This window comes from Verticillium alfalfae, genomic scaffold (genome assembly GCF_000150825.1).
Source record: "Verticillium alfalfae VaMs.102 supercont1.17 genomic scaffold, whole genome shotgun sequence".
Lineage (NCBI taxonomy): Eukaryota > Fungi > Ascomycota > Sordariomycetes > Glomerellales > Plectosphaerellaceae > Verticillium > Verticillium alfalfae.
This window is the reverse complement of record NW_003315022.1, coordinates 186201-199641: the sequence shown is the minus strand read 5'-3', so window position 1 is coordinate 199641 and position 13441 is coordinate 186201. Positions and strand designations below refer to the sequence as shown.

Here is a 13441-nt window from a genome sequence, read left to right as displayed (position 1 = left end):
CCGCATCACGATCAATGCTAATGGACATATGAAGCTTAGAAATCATTGACATTTATGAGCACGGTCAACTTCTATAACTCGTCAAGCACGATCGCGGTGCACCCATTGAGTGTCTTATATCTTCCTCAATTTCTTGAGCTCTGGCATGCATGCATGTTGTTCATCTCAAATGCTCAGAACGGTTTCTGAGCCTGGCGTGACAAACGAGTCGTGTTTGGGCCCGCCTCGAATACTCGTTGATTTGGTTCAAAGTTTATTTTGTTCAAAATCGGATCGCAAGTTTATTTGTTAACAAGAGCTGATCAGGTGACCGCAGAAACTTTAGACGCCATTGACACGAGCACATCTGAAACCCGAGCTCGAGGTGCTGTCCTCTGTTCTGTTTTCAGCTCTAGTACGCAACGAAAGAAAATGGGCGAACTGACTCTGACACAATCCGTAGCAGCAGGGGTCGCGGGCACCGGAAAAAAGGGGTGGACATTCCACTATTGGTATCTTCAGCTTTCGGATGGTCATCTTTGTTGGTCTTTGAAATACGTACTGCCCCAGTTTGGCGTGCTTCGGTTACAAACGTCGCATTTCCCCTCTGCGTATGCCAACTATTAGGCCAGTCTCCTTGGAGAAACCTGCCAAGACATTGTGATGGGTTATTGTCACTCACTATTACACCTGTTTGATGTGCATTGGACGTCCGTAGTGCACGGTTCTAATAATGTTAGTGTTCGGGTGAAATCGACTGGGAGAGGTAGTTGGGGCGGATCACCAAATTGTGCGCCTTTCAGCACCGCCGCAGAGCCTAGAACGGCAAAACCAGCGACGATGACTGTAGAAAACTTCATTGTCGGTCGCTTAGGACAAAAATCGCTGTCAACAATGGTGAGGTACGAGTAAGTTGCGGCAGCGAGGTAACCATGCAGCCCAACCTCCTTTACTTATACATTGTTGGCCTCAGCAAAGGGTCTCTTGATAGACCAGTGAACTCCTCGCTCGGAGACGTCGTGTCGCACAAAAGTTCAGAAACATGGGAATTCGTATTAATATATTTTGAGTTCAAGTGGAGCAGTGATTATTTATTGCACACAGGGTAGCCCCAAAAGCCATGAAGGCTACAGAGAGCAGATCCTTTGAGGTGAAGGACGTCGTTTAGATACTCAGCCCAGTCGGACCATAACCCGCCCATGTTACGGCGCTACGAAGAACGGAGCTATCTATGTATGACATGACCTTCAGGTTTGGTGGCCTGATTTTGCGGCCCAAATAGATCAGACCACGAAAGACAATGCGCTAGGTGTCGAGGGTTGAGCTGGCGTAACGGCGCCGGGATATCTCGTGATCCTGGTTTGGGATCGACACCGTATATTGAAAGTTTATTTTGGATGATCATTATTGCCTCCTATTTTTCTCAATTTCAGTATCAAATCCCAAATCATCCTTGTCCCGCACGCCCATGCACTTTAACCCCGCTGGCCCAGTAAACTAGGTAGTTGGAAGGTTTTGCGCGTATCAGGGTTCGTAAGCTGGAAGATGCAATCTGGATATTGTTTCTAACCGAGTGCCTCGTCTTCATTTATTCTTGATTGGCGGGTAATACCTCCGAATCTTGATGACGCGACTAAAGTTTGGTGGCATCCTAATTTGAATCGCAAGCGACGCACGCCATGGGTACCGGTGTTTCCGTCATTATAAGTCCAGTCTTGTCGAGATATCTATCCACGACCACGGCCCCTGTTGTGAGTTGGTTTTTCAAGGCTTGAGCACAAGGTCCTTCTTTTCGTCAGACCGACCCCTTTGAGTGTACCTTGATATCTCCTTTCATGTCTTTCGCCGCATGCTTTAAAATAGGCCCTGTGTCTAGATCGTACCACAGTTCGATACACAGGATATAAGATCCCACTACGTTGAATTGTCCTCCGAGCCTGTTCTCTTCCTCTTCAAGGCCCCAAGCTCAGTCGTGGCATCGGTTATCCTCGTGAAGGGCACCACTTGACCTTGTAGTATTTTAAATTGGGTCAGCCAGATATCCTCTGACCCCAAGCTGCAGTGTATCAACTAATTAAGATTATATTTCTCGACATATTCTAACAAGTCGCTACAGGCCAATGCAAACCCGCTCCAATGCCAAATCACAGCCCCCAAGTCATGGATTGCAATCCGAAACCAATATCCCGCAGCCATGCTGCTCTTCTAACGCAAACCCCTCAGAGGCCGCACTTGCTCTTGTTGACCTGCTTAGAGCTGGCATTGACACGGCCAAGCTTGACAGCCTGTCCACCAGTGAGGGCGTTCATGGCGTCGAGGGCAATGTTGAAGCCATTTGCCGAGTGGTCGATAGCGAGGACATTGATGGTGCGTCCGTTGTAGCTGAGCTCCCAGCAGGTGCCGCACTGAAGAATATCTCGTCAGTGGGGTTGAGCATGGAAAACACGATAATAGTGCACTTACGTTGGGCGAGTTCCAACCAGCGACGGCAGGCGCGCCACCGATGTAAGGGAACTTCTTGACCTGCTTTTGGGTTTGCCAGCCGTAGCGGGTGATGAGGCCGTTGGCGCCGTCGGAGCAGCTGACGGCAGTTAGAGAGCGTGAGCCGTTGTCGTAGCCCTTGTCGTAGGAGACTATATGAGTGTAAGTATGCTTCAGACGGAAGTCACTTGGAGATGGGTTCATACCAGAGGCGGCCGAGGCGGCGGTGGCGACGGTGAAGATGGTGAGGAGGTTGGACAGCTGCATGTTGGAGGTTGAGGGATGGTTGAATTGTGAGATTGTTCAAAAAGTATGATTCGAAGCTGAAAGCGAATGTGTTGTGGTGTTGAAAGCGAAAGTTGCGATAGTTTGACTGGGTGGTGATGGCGTGATGACGAGACGAGAATAACCTTGAGTAGCACCGACTCTGCTCCTTTATACTCAACGAAACGAGCAGATCGTCAACAGATTTGGACATTGCTGGCTAAGTCTCCGAGGCATCGCGACAATCAGCTGATGGCTAACCCGAAGCTGGTCATCGCTGCGTCACGCGGCCTTGCAACACCCACAGACAGCTTGCCTTACTTCGTATCGTGTGGTGAGACTTCCCTCATTCGTTTTCGCCCTTGTCGCACCCGGCATTGTTGCGCAGTCGCCTACTCGTCAGCGGACGGCTACGCCGTGGCCACGACTTAACGTCCTTTGGACAGAACAAAAATAGAGCTTTCCCGTGCCACTCCAGGCCCCATACGGCATGGCTCAACCGCCTAGCTCGGGTGTAGGGCCTTGTTCCCCATGCTACCCCAGATCGTGTTAGCGGGCCGCAAGACCCTGTAAATGGCCCGGACACCTTCAGGCCGTGCGGGCTAGGCCTCTCGTATTCGAGCTCAACAGCGCTTGGAGAGCGCTGCCAGCACAGCGCCGCTGTGGCCAATTCGGGGTCTTTTCACGATATCCTTTGGGGGGATGGGGGAGAGATCGAGCACGCTTGTGGAATGCAATATGCCTAGCCCAGCGCCTCGGTAGGAAGCGCTAATCATTTGTGCGGTGCACCCAATGCCGACAATCCGACTCGTCATGCCTCGCCAGAGGTCGTATCGCTCCCTGTCGACTGCTGCCGTGGCATTTGTCGTCCGAGAGGCTCGTCCTCGAGAAGGTAGATGCGTCGATCAGATGCATCGTCATGCAGTAAACACCGCCTCGCTCTAGGTCAATCAAGAGTCCTGAGTGCTCCTGAAACTAGAAGGTTGGATCTGATCATGATAATAAGGTCGCTTTCTATCTGACGAAGCTGGATTTGTCCGTAGATCAATTGACAGCGTGCGTCGCAGTGCAGACACGACAACGGAGCGATCCCACATTCATGCGCGCGATTGAGGTTAATCGGATATAGGCGAGGGTCATCGCCATATTTGGGCCCATTATTCCAGAGTTTTCTTTTCGTTCATATTCTAATCGAATGGGGTATCATCGCTCAAAACGCTATGCCAATTTTTATCTCTGACTATACCCCCGCCCCCCCTGCCTCTGTGATCGAGATCCCCGCCAAGCATCGTCAAGCCCAAAATTCCCCAGGAATTCACAGCACCTGCTTCGCCGTGGTCTACGCTACTACCACTTTGTTTTGAAGTTCCGGTCGCAGAGCCACCTCGCCGTGAGAAGCAACAGGCCCGCGGCCGTCATGCAGCAGCCCCCAAACAGCACGAGTCCCTGGAACTCTTTCTCGGTGCCCTCGCGGATGAAGGCGCCGCCGATGGGCGTACCCGTGAAGACGCCGATGGCGCCGAGGCTGAAGAAGGCGCCGAGCCGCGCACCAATGTGCTTCTCGGGCGAGATTCGGGCGACGATGGAGGGCATGACGCTGATGTAGGTGCCCGAACAGAAGCCTGGATGAATGTCAGCTGAGGCTGTTGGCGGAGGACGAGAACAAGGCAGCGCGAGGGAATCGCGTAACTAGTTATGTGGTGGCTCATACCGTAGAGACAGGCAAAGGCGACGATGAGGCCGACGCTCTCGGCGAGGAGCCACATTGTGAGGCAGAGCACGCCAGAGAGGATCGTCATTGGGTAGAGGAGGTTGAGACCGCCGATCTTGTCGGCGATGAAGCCTCCGCTGAAGGAAGGCATATCAGTATGTGCGCGCTGCGCATCGCAGGGCGAGAGACTCACCTGACGCGTCCGAAAAAGCTGGATCCGTTGATTAGCGGCAGCAGATAGCTGCCGATGCTGGCTTCAGGATGATGAAGCTTCAGGAAGGCCTCTGACGAGAAAGTCAGCAAGCCATTCCCACTACAGAGTGTGGGGAGGGAAGAAGATACTCACCGAGAAAGTTGTACGGAACGTACAAGCCCAGGTTACCGACGACCGTGGCCAGAGCCAGAGTGACATACCGCACGTCCTTGAAGCCGTTGAAGTCAACAATGTCCCTGATTGAATCGATCGACCGCGCCGGCGACTTTGGCTTGGAGATGAGGATGGCGATGACGTAGCAGACGAGGAACAGCAAGGCGGCGACGCGGATGGTCCAGGGGAAACCGATTTTGGGAACGAGCCTCGAGAACATGATGGGGAAGCAGACACCACCAGCACTGCTACCGCCAGCGACGATGCCCATGGCAAGTGCACGGTTCTTCTTGAAGTGCTGGCCTGTGACGGACAGAGCGACCTGGACGCCAAAGGCGACAGTCAGGCCGAAGAGGACGCCCTGGCTGAGAAAGTACTGCCAGATCTGGTCGGGTTGAGCGAAGGACAGGCCGACACAAGAGATAATGGCACCTGTGGCGCCGGCAATGTAGAGAAGCTGTCATTGTCAGTCTTGTCTACGTAGTCTCTCCACGCCTTGAAACACGCAATCTTGGAAAGGGCAACTCCCGTACCTTGGGTCCCCATGCATCGAGCAGGGCACCAGAGATGGGTCCGACGAGGTACATCAGACCGAGCTGGAGGGATCCGATGAGGGCGACGAGGGAGGGTGAGGAGCCGGTCAGACGATTCTTGCTGTAGTAGTCCTGAAAAAAGCCAAAACTCGTCATGAAACCAAAGCATACAAAGTAGACGAGAACGGCGCCAGTGACGGTAAGCCAGGCGTGAAGGGTGTTTTCGCTCTCATCCTGAGGCGGCTGCTGCTGTCCTGGCCCGCTGAAAGGAAGAGTGCCGGGTTCCAGGGCCAATTGCTCCCGCACCTGTTTGGGGGTATCTTTCTCAGTCGTCATGTCGATGTTCTTCCGAGCGTTGAGGCAATGACCATTCTCGTTCGCTGCTCAACGAAGCGGTCGCATGGTGTTTGTAGTCTCCTCGATGGTCGATCCCCAGCCTTAACCCCCGTCAACTCGGCCAAGGATGACTCCATCCCGCACCAATTGGATGGTCGGCTGCAACGGAGAGAGCTTACCGCTTTGGGCTCGCCGGCCACGAGCTGATTAATTCACGGCAAAGCGAGCTTCGCTATCGCCTCCATTGAGGACTAGGCTCGCGAGACGTTGCATTTCTCGAAAGGCGAGAGTCTTGGCATGTCTCTTCGTCTATTCAGCCATGGCATATGGAGATGAAAGAAGCACAAAGGTGAGGCGGCCATAGCATTGATGATTTCAGCCTCCACAATCAAGGCCACGGGGTAGCCCGCACACACACAAGGCGGTTATGTGGGGGACATCTGGAGATTGCTTGTCAGGACGAACTGAGATCTGTGGGCTCCTGTGTAGAGAGAGATACTACTTATTGAGCAAGCTTGATGGCACCAGCCACAACACGGGGTGACAGTGATAGATTCATCTTTGAAAAGGTACGTATACTTATTGCCTTCACTTAATGCAATGCAAGAGGCTGGCCGGAGTCAAGTCATTCAAGTCGCGACATCCGTGATGAGACCATTGCGAGCCGGTTGGTGGAGCACGTGGGCGGCGCCCCCACCGGGATCTGGAGCTTTTCGCCTCGAACCAAAATTTTCACGATAGCCTCAGTTTTTTTTCCTTTGCCCCTGGTCTAGCCCGCGCTTATCTTATCTACCTCACGGCACTCGCTCATCTGCCCACCCCCGGGCCATCCACTTAGGGCAAACAGGAAGGTCGCCCGCCGTCATCGCGGAGGCCCAGCCGATGCGACTCATCGCCATGGCGTTTCCTCCGTTGTGAGTTTCTGAAGAGGCATTTCTTCCTTTTCATTCAACCAAGTCACTCCTTCAAAGCTTCAAACATCCCAACCTGCCCACGTCATGGAGCCCGCGGGGTGTCCGCTTGTGCCTTCGGGCAGCCTACCACCTCTGCGTCTGTTGGACACGCTCACTGAGGACCAGATCTTCGCATCACTAACAACCCTCGCCGCTCTGTACTGCCCCCTGACGGCCTCGTTCGCTTCTACCCTGGTTCACAAGCATGGCCATGCAAAGGTCTCAGATTCGGACTTCGTCGACTCCGGCTACACGTCTGCCACCGAAGAAGATGAGGGCTGCCCCGGGAGCACACAGCAGCGCCTTGCCGCCCTGCGCGCCGACGACTACGAGCGCTCTTTCACCGAGCGCTGGCTCACGCGCTTCATCGCCCGCGCCGCCGAGATCCCAAGCCTAAGTCTTGAGGAGACGATGGAACGAGCCGTCCACCAGGCCGCCTCCATCCTCGAGTCCTTCCACATGACTCCAACCGACGACGAGCAGGGCGACCAGAGCTACACGCGCCACTTCTCCTTTGCGCTGTCATCATCCAGCGAGCCTCCGGTCGCGGTACACCTCAACGACGGGCTCTCGGGTCGCGACTCTACGGACCCAGACGATGTCGGCCTCCAGAGTTGGGGCGCCTCCATCGTGCTCTCACGGCAACTCTGCACCGAACCCGCCCGCTTCGGCCTCACGAGCGCCGCCCTCGGCCCGTGCCCGCGTATCGTTGAGCTCGGTGCCGGAACGGGTCTCATCAGTCTCGTCCTCGGCTCCCTGCTGCCTCGCCTCGCCGTTCCCTCGGCTGCCGTTATCGCGACAGACTACCATCCTGCCGTCCTGGCTAATCTTTCGGCTAACATAGCCGCCAACTTTACGTCTCCTCCTTCTCCTTTGTCCTCCTCCTCCTCGTCCTCCTTCTCAGGTTCTTTTTCCACCCCCCGTAAGCCCCAGGTCGAGACGGCCTTCCTAGACTGGTCCCGCCCCTCCCTCGTCGCGCCACTAGATAAGAAGGCCGACATGCTCATCGCCGCCGACGCCGTCTACGCCCCGGAACACGCGACGTGGCTGCGCGACTGTGCCACGGCGCTGTTGTCTCCCAGCGGCGTCTTCTGGCTGTTCACCACGGTGCGGGAGAAGGGGCGGTTCAACGGCGTCAGCGACACGGTCGAGGCGTCGTTTGAGGTGCGCGATCGTCCGACGGGCGCGGACGGGCGCCAGCTGACGATCCTGCATGCCGAGGACCACGGGAAGACCAAGGGCGTCGGAAGGGGGGACGAGAGTGGGTACAAGCTGTTCCGTATCGGCTGGGCTTGAAGAAGGGGGAATATTGACATGGCGTTTCTTCTTTCCCCCCCCCCTCGGGATGGGAGTGACATGGCAAAGCGGCTATTGGTACGGGGCATTACTTTTGGCGTGTAGAGATAGAATCAGAGTTAGATACACCAGACGTAGATATAGACGTAGAGTAGAGACGTGGAGCTCATGAATTACGAAGTCACTGCATAAGATCGAAGCAAGAACAGAAATCCATACCCTTGCAAGGCAAGGGTTCGATGACCGTCTTGCCTACTGGCTCCATGCGCAGTAGTGAGGAGAACATTACTGAGGTGCACTAGTTCATCGCGAAGCATTCACAACACGAGCCAGTCAACTTAAAATGTTTATCTTCCAGTCTATTTACCGGGATATCTTAATCTAGTCTTGTCATCATTACATTGTTGTTACCCCTTTATTTTCCCCCTTTCAACGGCCAAATCCAGTGGCCCCCAAAATTGCTCTAAAAGACAGCGAGAAGCAGAGACACAGAGAGAGAGTGACATAATCTACACGTTAGAAAAGGAAGAAGGACGCCGCAAAGATGAGCGCCGTGTATGCCGTGGTGAAGGTGTACTCGAGCTCGAACCACGCGGCCTGGCCTCCAAAGGCAATCTTCTTTCTCTGCCTAGTCGGATGGGCGACGCCCGTCTTGGGGTCGCGGTCGAGCAGCGCCTCGCGCTCGGGCATGGTGGGCGGGTCGATGGCGTAGGCGACGGGGGTCCAGAGGGAGCTGCAGATGAAAAGGAAGGTGAGGGGCGGCCAGAAGGCGTGGGTGACGAGGCAGCGGAGGACGTCGGTGACGGTCGTGTCGAGGTAGAAGCAGCGGTAGGAGGTCAGGACGACGCCGACGAGAGTCAGATAGACGAAGCCGAGGTGGAAGAGGCCCATGTAGTTGACGAGGATGGCCCAGAGGCGGCGCATCATGTTCTTGCGGCTGTGGGCGTCGCGCTCGTTGAGGGCCGAGCCCAGGGAGCCCGTCGGCTTGAAGGCCTGGGCCTGGCCGCCGAGCCAGGTCGGCAGGATAAAGGAGCGGACAATGCAGAGGGCGATGTAGGGCGCCATCCACAGCTGGTAGCGCGAGCCGCGCTGGCCCGTGTGGTAGCCGGCGGGGATGAAGAGGGCGAACTCGCACAGCCGGTTCGAAATGGTCGCCGCGAAGCACGCGCGAATGAGCCAGCGGAACTGGTCGTCCGTGGCAAAGGCGACCAGCGGCTTGCCCATGACGAGAATGATGGGGATGGCGAACATGGAGATGGTCAGGAGGACAGTGTACAGACTGAGCATGGCGTACAGGAAGCCGGAGAAACGCTGGGCGAAGCTCATCTCGCGCACCTTGTCACCCCACAGGCAGAAGTTGAGCTTGAAAGACGTGTCGACCGTGCCAATGGCCCAGCGGGTACGCTGCTTCAAGTGACCGCCGAAATCTTCGGGGACCGTGCCGAACTGGAGAGGCTCGTGAATGTACGCCGTCTTCCAGCCCTTTCCAAGCATCAGTGTCGAAGTTGCGACATCCTCCGCGAGGGACCCAAGAGGGAAGTTGCCAATCTGGTCGAGAGCTTCACGACGAACAACGTAGCCGGACCCAGTGCACCACGCAACACCGAGAGCATCCTTGATAGGCTCGATAACGTGGACGAAGAAGTCGAGTGACTGAGCGAGGGGGTCCGAGTCCGGAGTATTATAGAAGAGCTGAGGAGGACAGGCGAGAGCCATCTTGTCGTCGACAAGAAGGTGAGGCAGAACAGCACGAAGCCAGTCGCGCTCAGGAATCTATCGATTGTAAGCACACGCAAGGTCAAATCATCAAAAAAAGTATTGTAAAACATACCATGTCAGCGTCCAAGGCGGCCATGAACTTGCGGCACCGCCGGGAAGCTGGTGGACCGCATCGAGGCCATAGTTCAGGTTGCCGGCCTTGAAGTGGTGAGGCTTGCCGGGAATCTTGGGACGCGCAATGTAGACGAGGTTGGGGTAGGTCTGCGACATGCCGAGCACAGCGTTCTCAAGACCCTCAGACTTGCCGTCATCGAGAACAACGACCCTAAAGCGATCACGAGGGTAGTCGAGGTTGCACGCAGCGCGGACCGTGTCGGCAACGAGATCATCCTCCTCGCCGCAGCAGGTGACAAAGACATCAACCGAGGGCACGTCGTCATTGCTCGTCAGCCTCAGCTTGGGCCGGAGACGCTTCTTCATGGCCATCATGGTCCAGATGTTGTGCATCAGAGCGGGCAGGGCGACGGCGATTTCGACGCCGATAAACACCCAGGCTTGGGCATAGGTCGTGTTGCGCAGCTTCTGGGCGGCGACGACACAGTAGATGCGGTAGCCGAGGTAGAGCAGGTACATGGCCGTGTTGAGGATGGTCAGGACGGGCACAAACTTGAAGACGTAACGCTTCCAGCCCTTCCAAATGTCGGCATCGTCACGGTCGTGCAGGCGAGCGATCGAGTTAGACTTGTTGACCCAGTCTGCGTCAATGACAGGAGCAGGGCCATTGGGTAGCAGGGCAGCCAAACTGAGTTGACTCTGCTGCTGTGGGAAGGAGAGAACGCTCGGGTCAGCAAGGAAGCTCGAGAATTAGTGGACAATGCAGGAGAAGAATATATTTACCATGGGCGTCGTCGGCCCCGAGTCACTGGAGTAGACATTTTTAGGGGGAGGGCGAAGGTCATATGGCGTTCCGTAGGCGCTGTTCAGCGACGGCGTCTCAGGGCGAGAGTGAACGGGTGACTCTCCAAAGGACTGGGCGCTGTAGCGGCCGGTGCCTGCGGGTTCCCATACCGAGTAGTATTCATCTGGGTTTGCTTGAGGTTGACGTCCGTTGGCGGTGCCAGGCCTGCTGGAGTACTCGGGCGCAGGCTGACCGTAGCCGCCGTAAGGTTGGGGGACGCTGTTGTTGTGGTAGTGGTGAAGGTGCTGAGGGGTCTGGAGGACGTCAATCTCGACCTCCTCCTCGTACCCGTGGTTCTTCTTCATTTTGGGCGAGGAGGTGAGAGTGGGCGTGGTGAGATGGATGAGCGAATGTGTGGAAGGGTGAGAGAAGGTAGAAGCTGGGATAGCTATTCCGACGTCTTCCCAACTCTCCCGGTATTAGAGCGAGTAGCGAGCGATGACTTGGTGACCAGTGATGATCGGGCAGCGAGCGGTAGGACCCGACACTGATGAGACCTGATGGTGAGAGGTAGCAGGAGGATAACGGAGAGCGAGAGATGTGTGAGCGGAGGATGTAGATGTACAATGTGAGGCGGCAGGCTGGGCGGGACCCGAAAGAATGGAGGGTTTAGCAGCAGGCGTACGCAGACACAAAGGCAAACGAGTGCACCTAGATGGCGGGGAGAAATGCCAGGAGGATGGTTGGATGGGCGGAGGGGAGGGGAGGAGGAGGGCAAGAATGCGTGAAAACCGAAGAAGCTCAGCTATGAGGGAATCCGGTCTTGATACGAGACTTGGGGGGTGTAGAGTAAGGGAGGCTGTCTAAGAGATCTGATCTGAAAGGGGCCTATAGGAGGGGGGGGGGTGTGGATGGCAAAGACCCTCTCGGTGAATCGCGATTCGGCAGCTCATAGCTCTGAGCCGTTCGTTCTGGAGGGGCGATGAGGTCAAACTGGTGCCCGGACTATGCCCAAGACGGTTTACTGTGAGGTACCAGCTCGGCAGCATAGTGGGATCCCGGGCCCCCGAAATGCAGGAAAAGCTGGAACGAGCCTCGTTGGTGGTCGTAGTATTGGTGGTGCCCCTGGCCTTGACTTGTGGTCACCCCCCCTTAGCCCATTGTGGCCCTCTCGAAGTAGGCAGAAGTGCCGGAACACGAATGAACGACGATGAATGACGTGCGTAAAATTAGAATCATTGGCCCAAGATCAAGATCAATGGAGGGGGGGTCAACTGTGGCCCTAGCTAGGTTTGCCTGTCGAGCTGGTCAAGCTGCCGGAGGGGGCAAGGGGGGGCAGGGGAGGCTTGCGGGCGGCGGCCTCGGCCGAAGAACAACGGAATGAGAACATATCCACTTGGCAGTATTTTCCTCGCTCGCTGCGTTCAGATGCTGGAGCTGGGATGTGAAGCTGGCAGCTGAGGGGGCGCTGGGAGCATGTGTCGCCATGTTCGACAACAAGATGGCCAAGGCAGAATGCCAGGGGGGCACTGGCCAGTGGACAGGAGACTCGCCAAGTGCCGTACCCACGAGCTTCTGCTCTACAGTGCCCAGGTGTCAATTGCTTGTTTTCGTAACATTTTGTCGAGGCGATCCTTGCCGACCCACGCGCTCGGGAATTTTGCATGCAGGGGGCACGTTCGTGTTCCGCTGCAGCCCAGCCCCGATAAGACGCGAGTCGCCCACCAATCCAGCACTGCCTACCTATAGCTGTGACCTCGCTGGCACTCCCTTCTGATTCTGAGCCTCTGAAGAGGCGCCGAGGCACTGAGTAGGGGGGCGCCTCGTCCCCATCCGATCGACGCTGGAAACGAGCTTGAATGGCGGCACTGGGCATTGCGAATTGGTAATTGACGCATCTCGGGTGGGTGTACCTTGCTTGGTAGGGAAGACGATACGTACGATAGTACCTGGATAGAGGAGAGAGCAAAAGTTTGATAGCCAACTTCGAAGATAGGTAGGGAGGCAACAAGATAATTTCATCGAACGAAGAAGCTTGAACATCTCGCCAGTCCGTTGATTTGCCATCCGGGATCCAGACGCCACTGGGCGATGAGACCTTTTTTTTTTTTCCTTTTCTTCATTCGTCGTTTCTTCTCCCAGCTCTTCCCCCCCCCTGAAGGCACCTTTTGGACAGCCCCTCTGATGACCTGCTCTTTTGCGCCCTCCAGCTGACCATGGCTTTTTCTCGAGCCGGTCAGACCACCACCAGCCAGACGCCAAATCAGACCACGTCTTGTTGGCCCGAAAAAGACAGCGAAAAAGCGCTGATCGTACTCTGGCCTCAGACGTGCTAAACCAAGTTGACCATGTCAGTGGAGGCTAGCTCCACGCCTAATCGCGGCCGATTGCACCAATTGCCCCGATACCTCGCGCGACTTTGTCAACCAACGGGAACAGCAGCGGAGGGTCAAAAATCACAGCTGCCAAGCGCAGCACCCCTGGCATCTCGTGTTCCCTTACCATCCACAGTTACCATCGGCACTCCCGTTGATCACATTTCAGGCATCTGGGCGTCTGAAAGGGGGGACCCAGTGACGAGTCAGGCTGTCATGGGAATGCTACCCAGAGCCAATCCACGCAGTCAGAGCGAACAGGGCGGCGAGAATCAAGCAATTCTCGTGTTGTACCAAGCAACAGGCACAGACTGGTCAGTGAACAGGTCATAGAAAATCCCATCCCACGCGTCTCTGTGCCGTGCCGGCCGTTCATGTCTGTCACCCATGAACATTGCCCCCCACCCCTTCTCTTTCCCTCCCCCCCTTGTCTCTCTCTGCCTTCGTCTGGGCCGCTTGCAGACTTCAACACACCCGCACCGGACTACGGACGACCCGCCCCTGACCCCCCTTGCGCATATGCCAGTGG

The 13441-nt window shown here is 55.9% G+C and overlaps 4 protein-coding genes across 4 annotated transcripts; 1 reads left to right on the top strand and 3 right to left on the bottom strand.

Annotated features, from left to right (window-relative positions):
• Positions 1 to 2198: 2198 nt before the first annotated feature.
• On the bottom strand, positions 2199 to 2727 carry VDBG_09911 (SnodProt1; the record flags this gene model as incomplete). The annotated part of the gene is made up of 3 exons (XM_002999825.1): positions 2199 to 2384; positions 2443 to 2612; positions 2667 to 2727. The coding sequence occupies 3 exons, from the start codon at positions 2725 to 2727 to the stop codon at positions 2199 to 2201; spliced, it is 417 nt and encodes a 138-aa protein (XP_002999871.1).
• Positions 2728 to 4071: 1344 nt separating this feature from the next.
• On the bottom strand, positions 4072 to 5671 carry VDBG_09910 (conserved hypothetical protein; the record flags this gene model as incomplete). Its single annotated transcript, XM_002999824.1, has 5 exons — positions 4072 to 4346; positions 4436 to 4572; positions 4629 to 4719; positions 4782 to 5259; positions 5336 to 5671. The coding sequence occupies 5 exons, from the start codon at positions 5669 to 5671 to the stop codon at positions 4072 to 4074; spliced, it is 1317 nt and encodes a 438-aa protein (XP_002999870.1).
• A 998-nt stretch (positions 5672 to 6669) lies between these two features.
• VDBG_09909 (conserved hypothetical protein) lies at positions 6670 to 7920 on the top strand (the record flags this gene model as incomplete). Its single annotated transcript, XM_002999823.1, has 1 exon — positions 6670 to 7920. One exon carries the CDS (start codon positions 6670 to 6672, stop codon positions 7918 to 7920), a length of 1251 nt encoding a protein of 416 aa, XP_002999869.1.
• Positions 7921 to 8436: 516 nt separating this feature from the next.
• On the bottom strand, positions 8437 to 11288 carry VDBG_09908 (cellulose synthase catalytic subunit; the record flags this gene model as incomplete). The annotated part of the gene is made up of 3 exons (XM_002999822.1): positions 8437 to 9693; positions 9748 to 10458; positions 10537 to 11288. The coding sequence occupies 3 exons, from the start codon at positions 10900 to 10902 to the stop codon at positions 8437 to 8439; spliced, it is 2334 nt and encodes a 777-aa protein (XP_002999868.1).
• Between the last annotated feature and the right edge of the window lie 2153 nt (positions 11289 to 13441).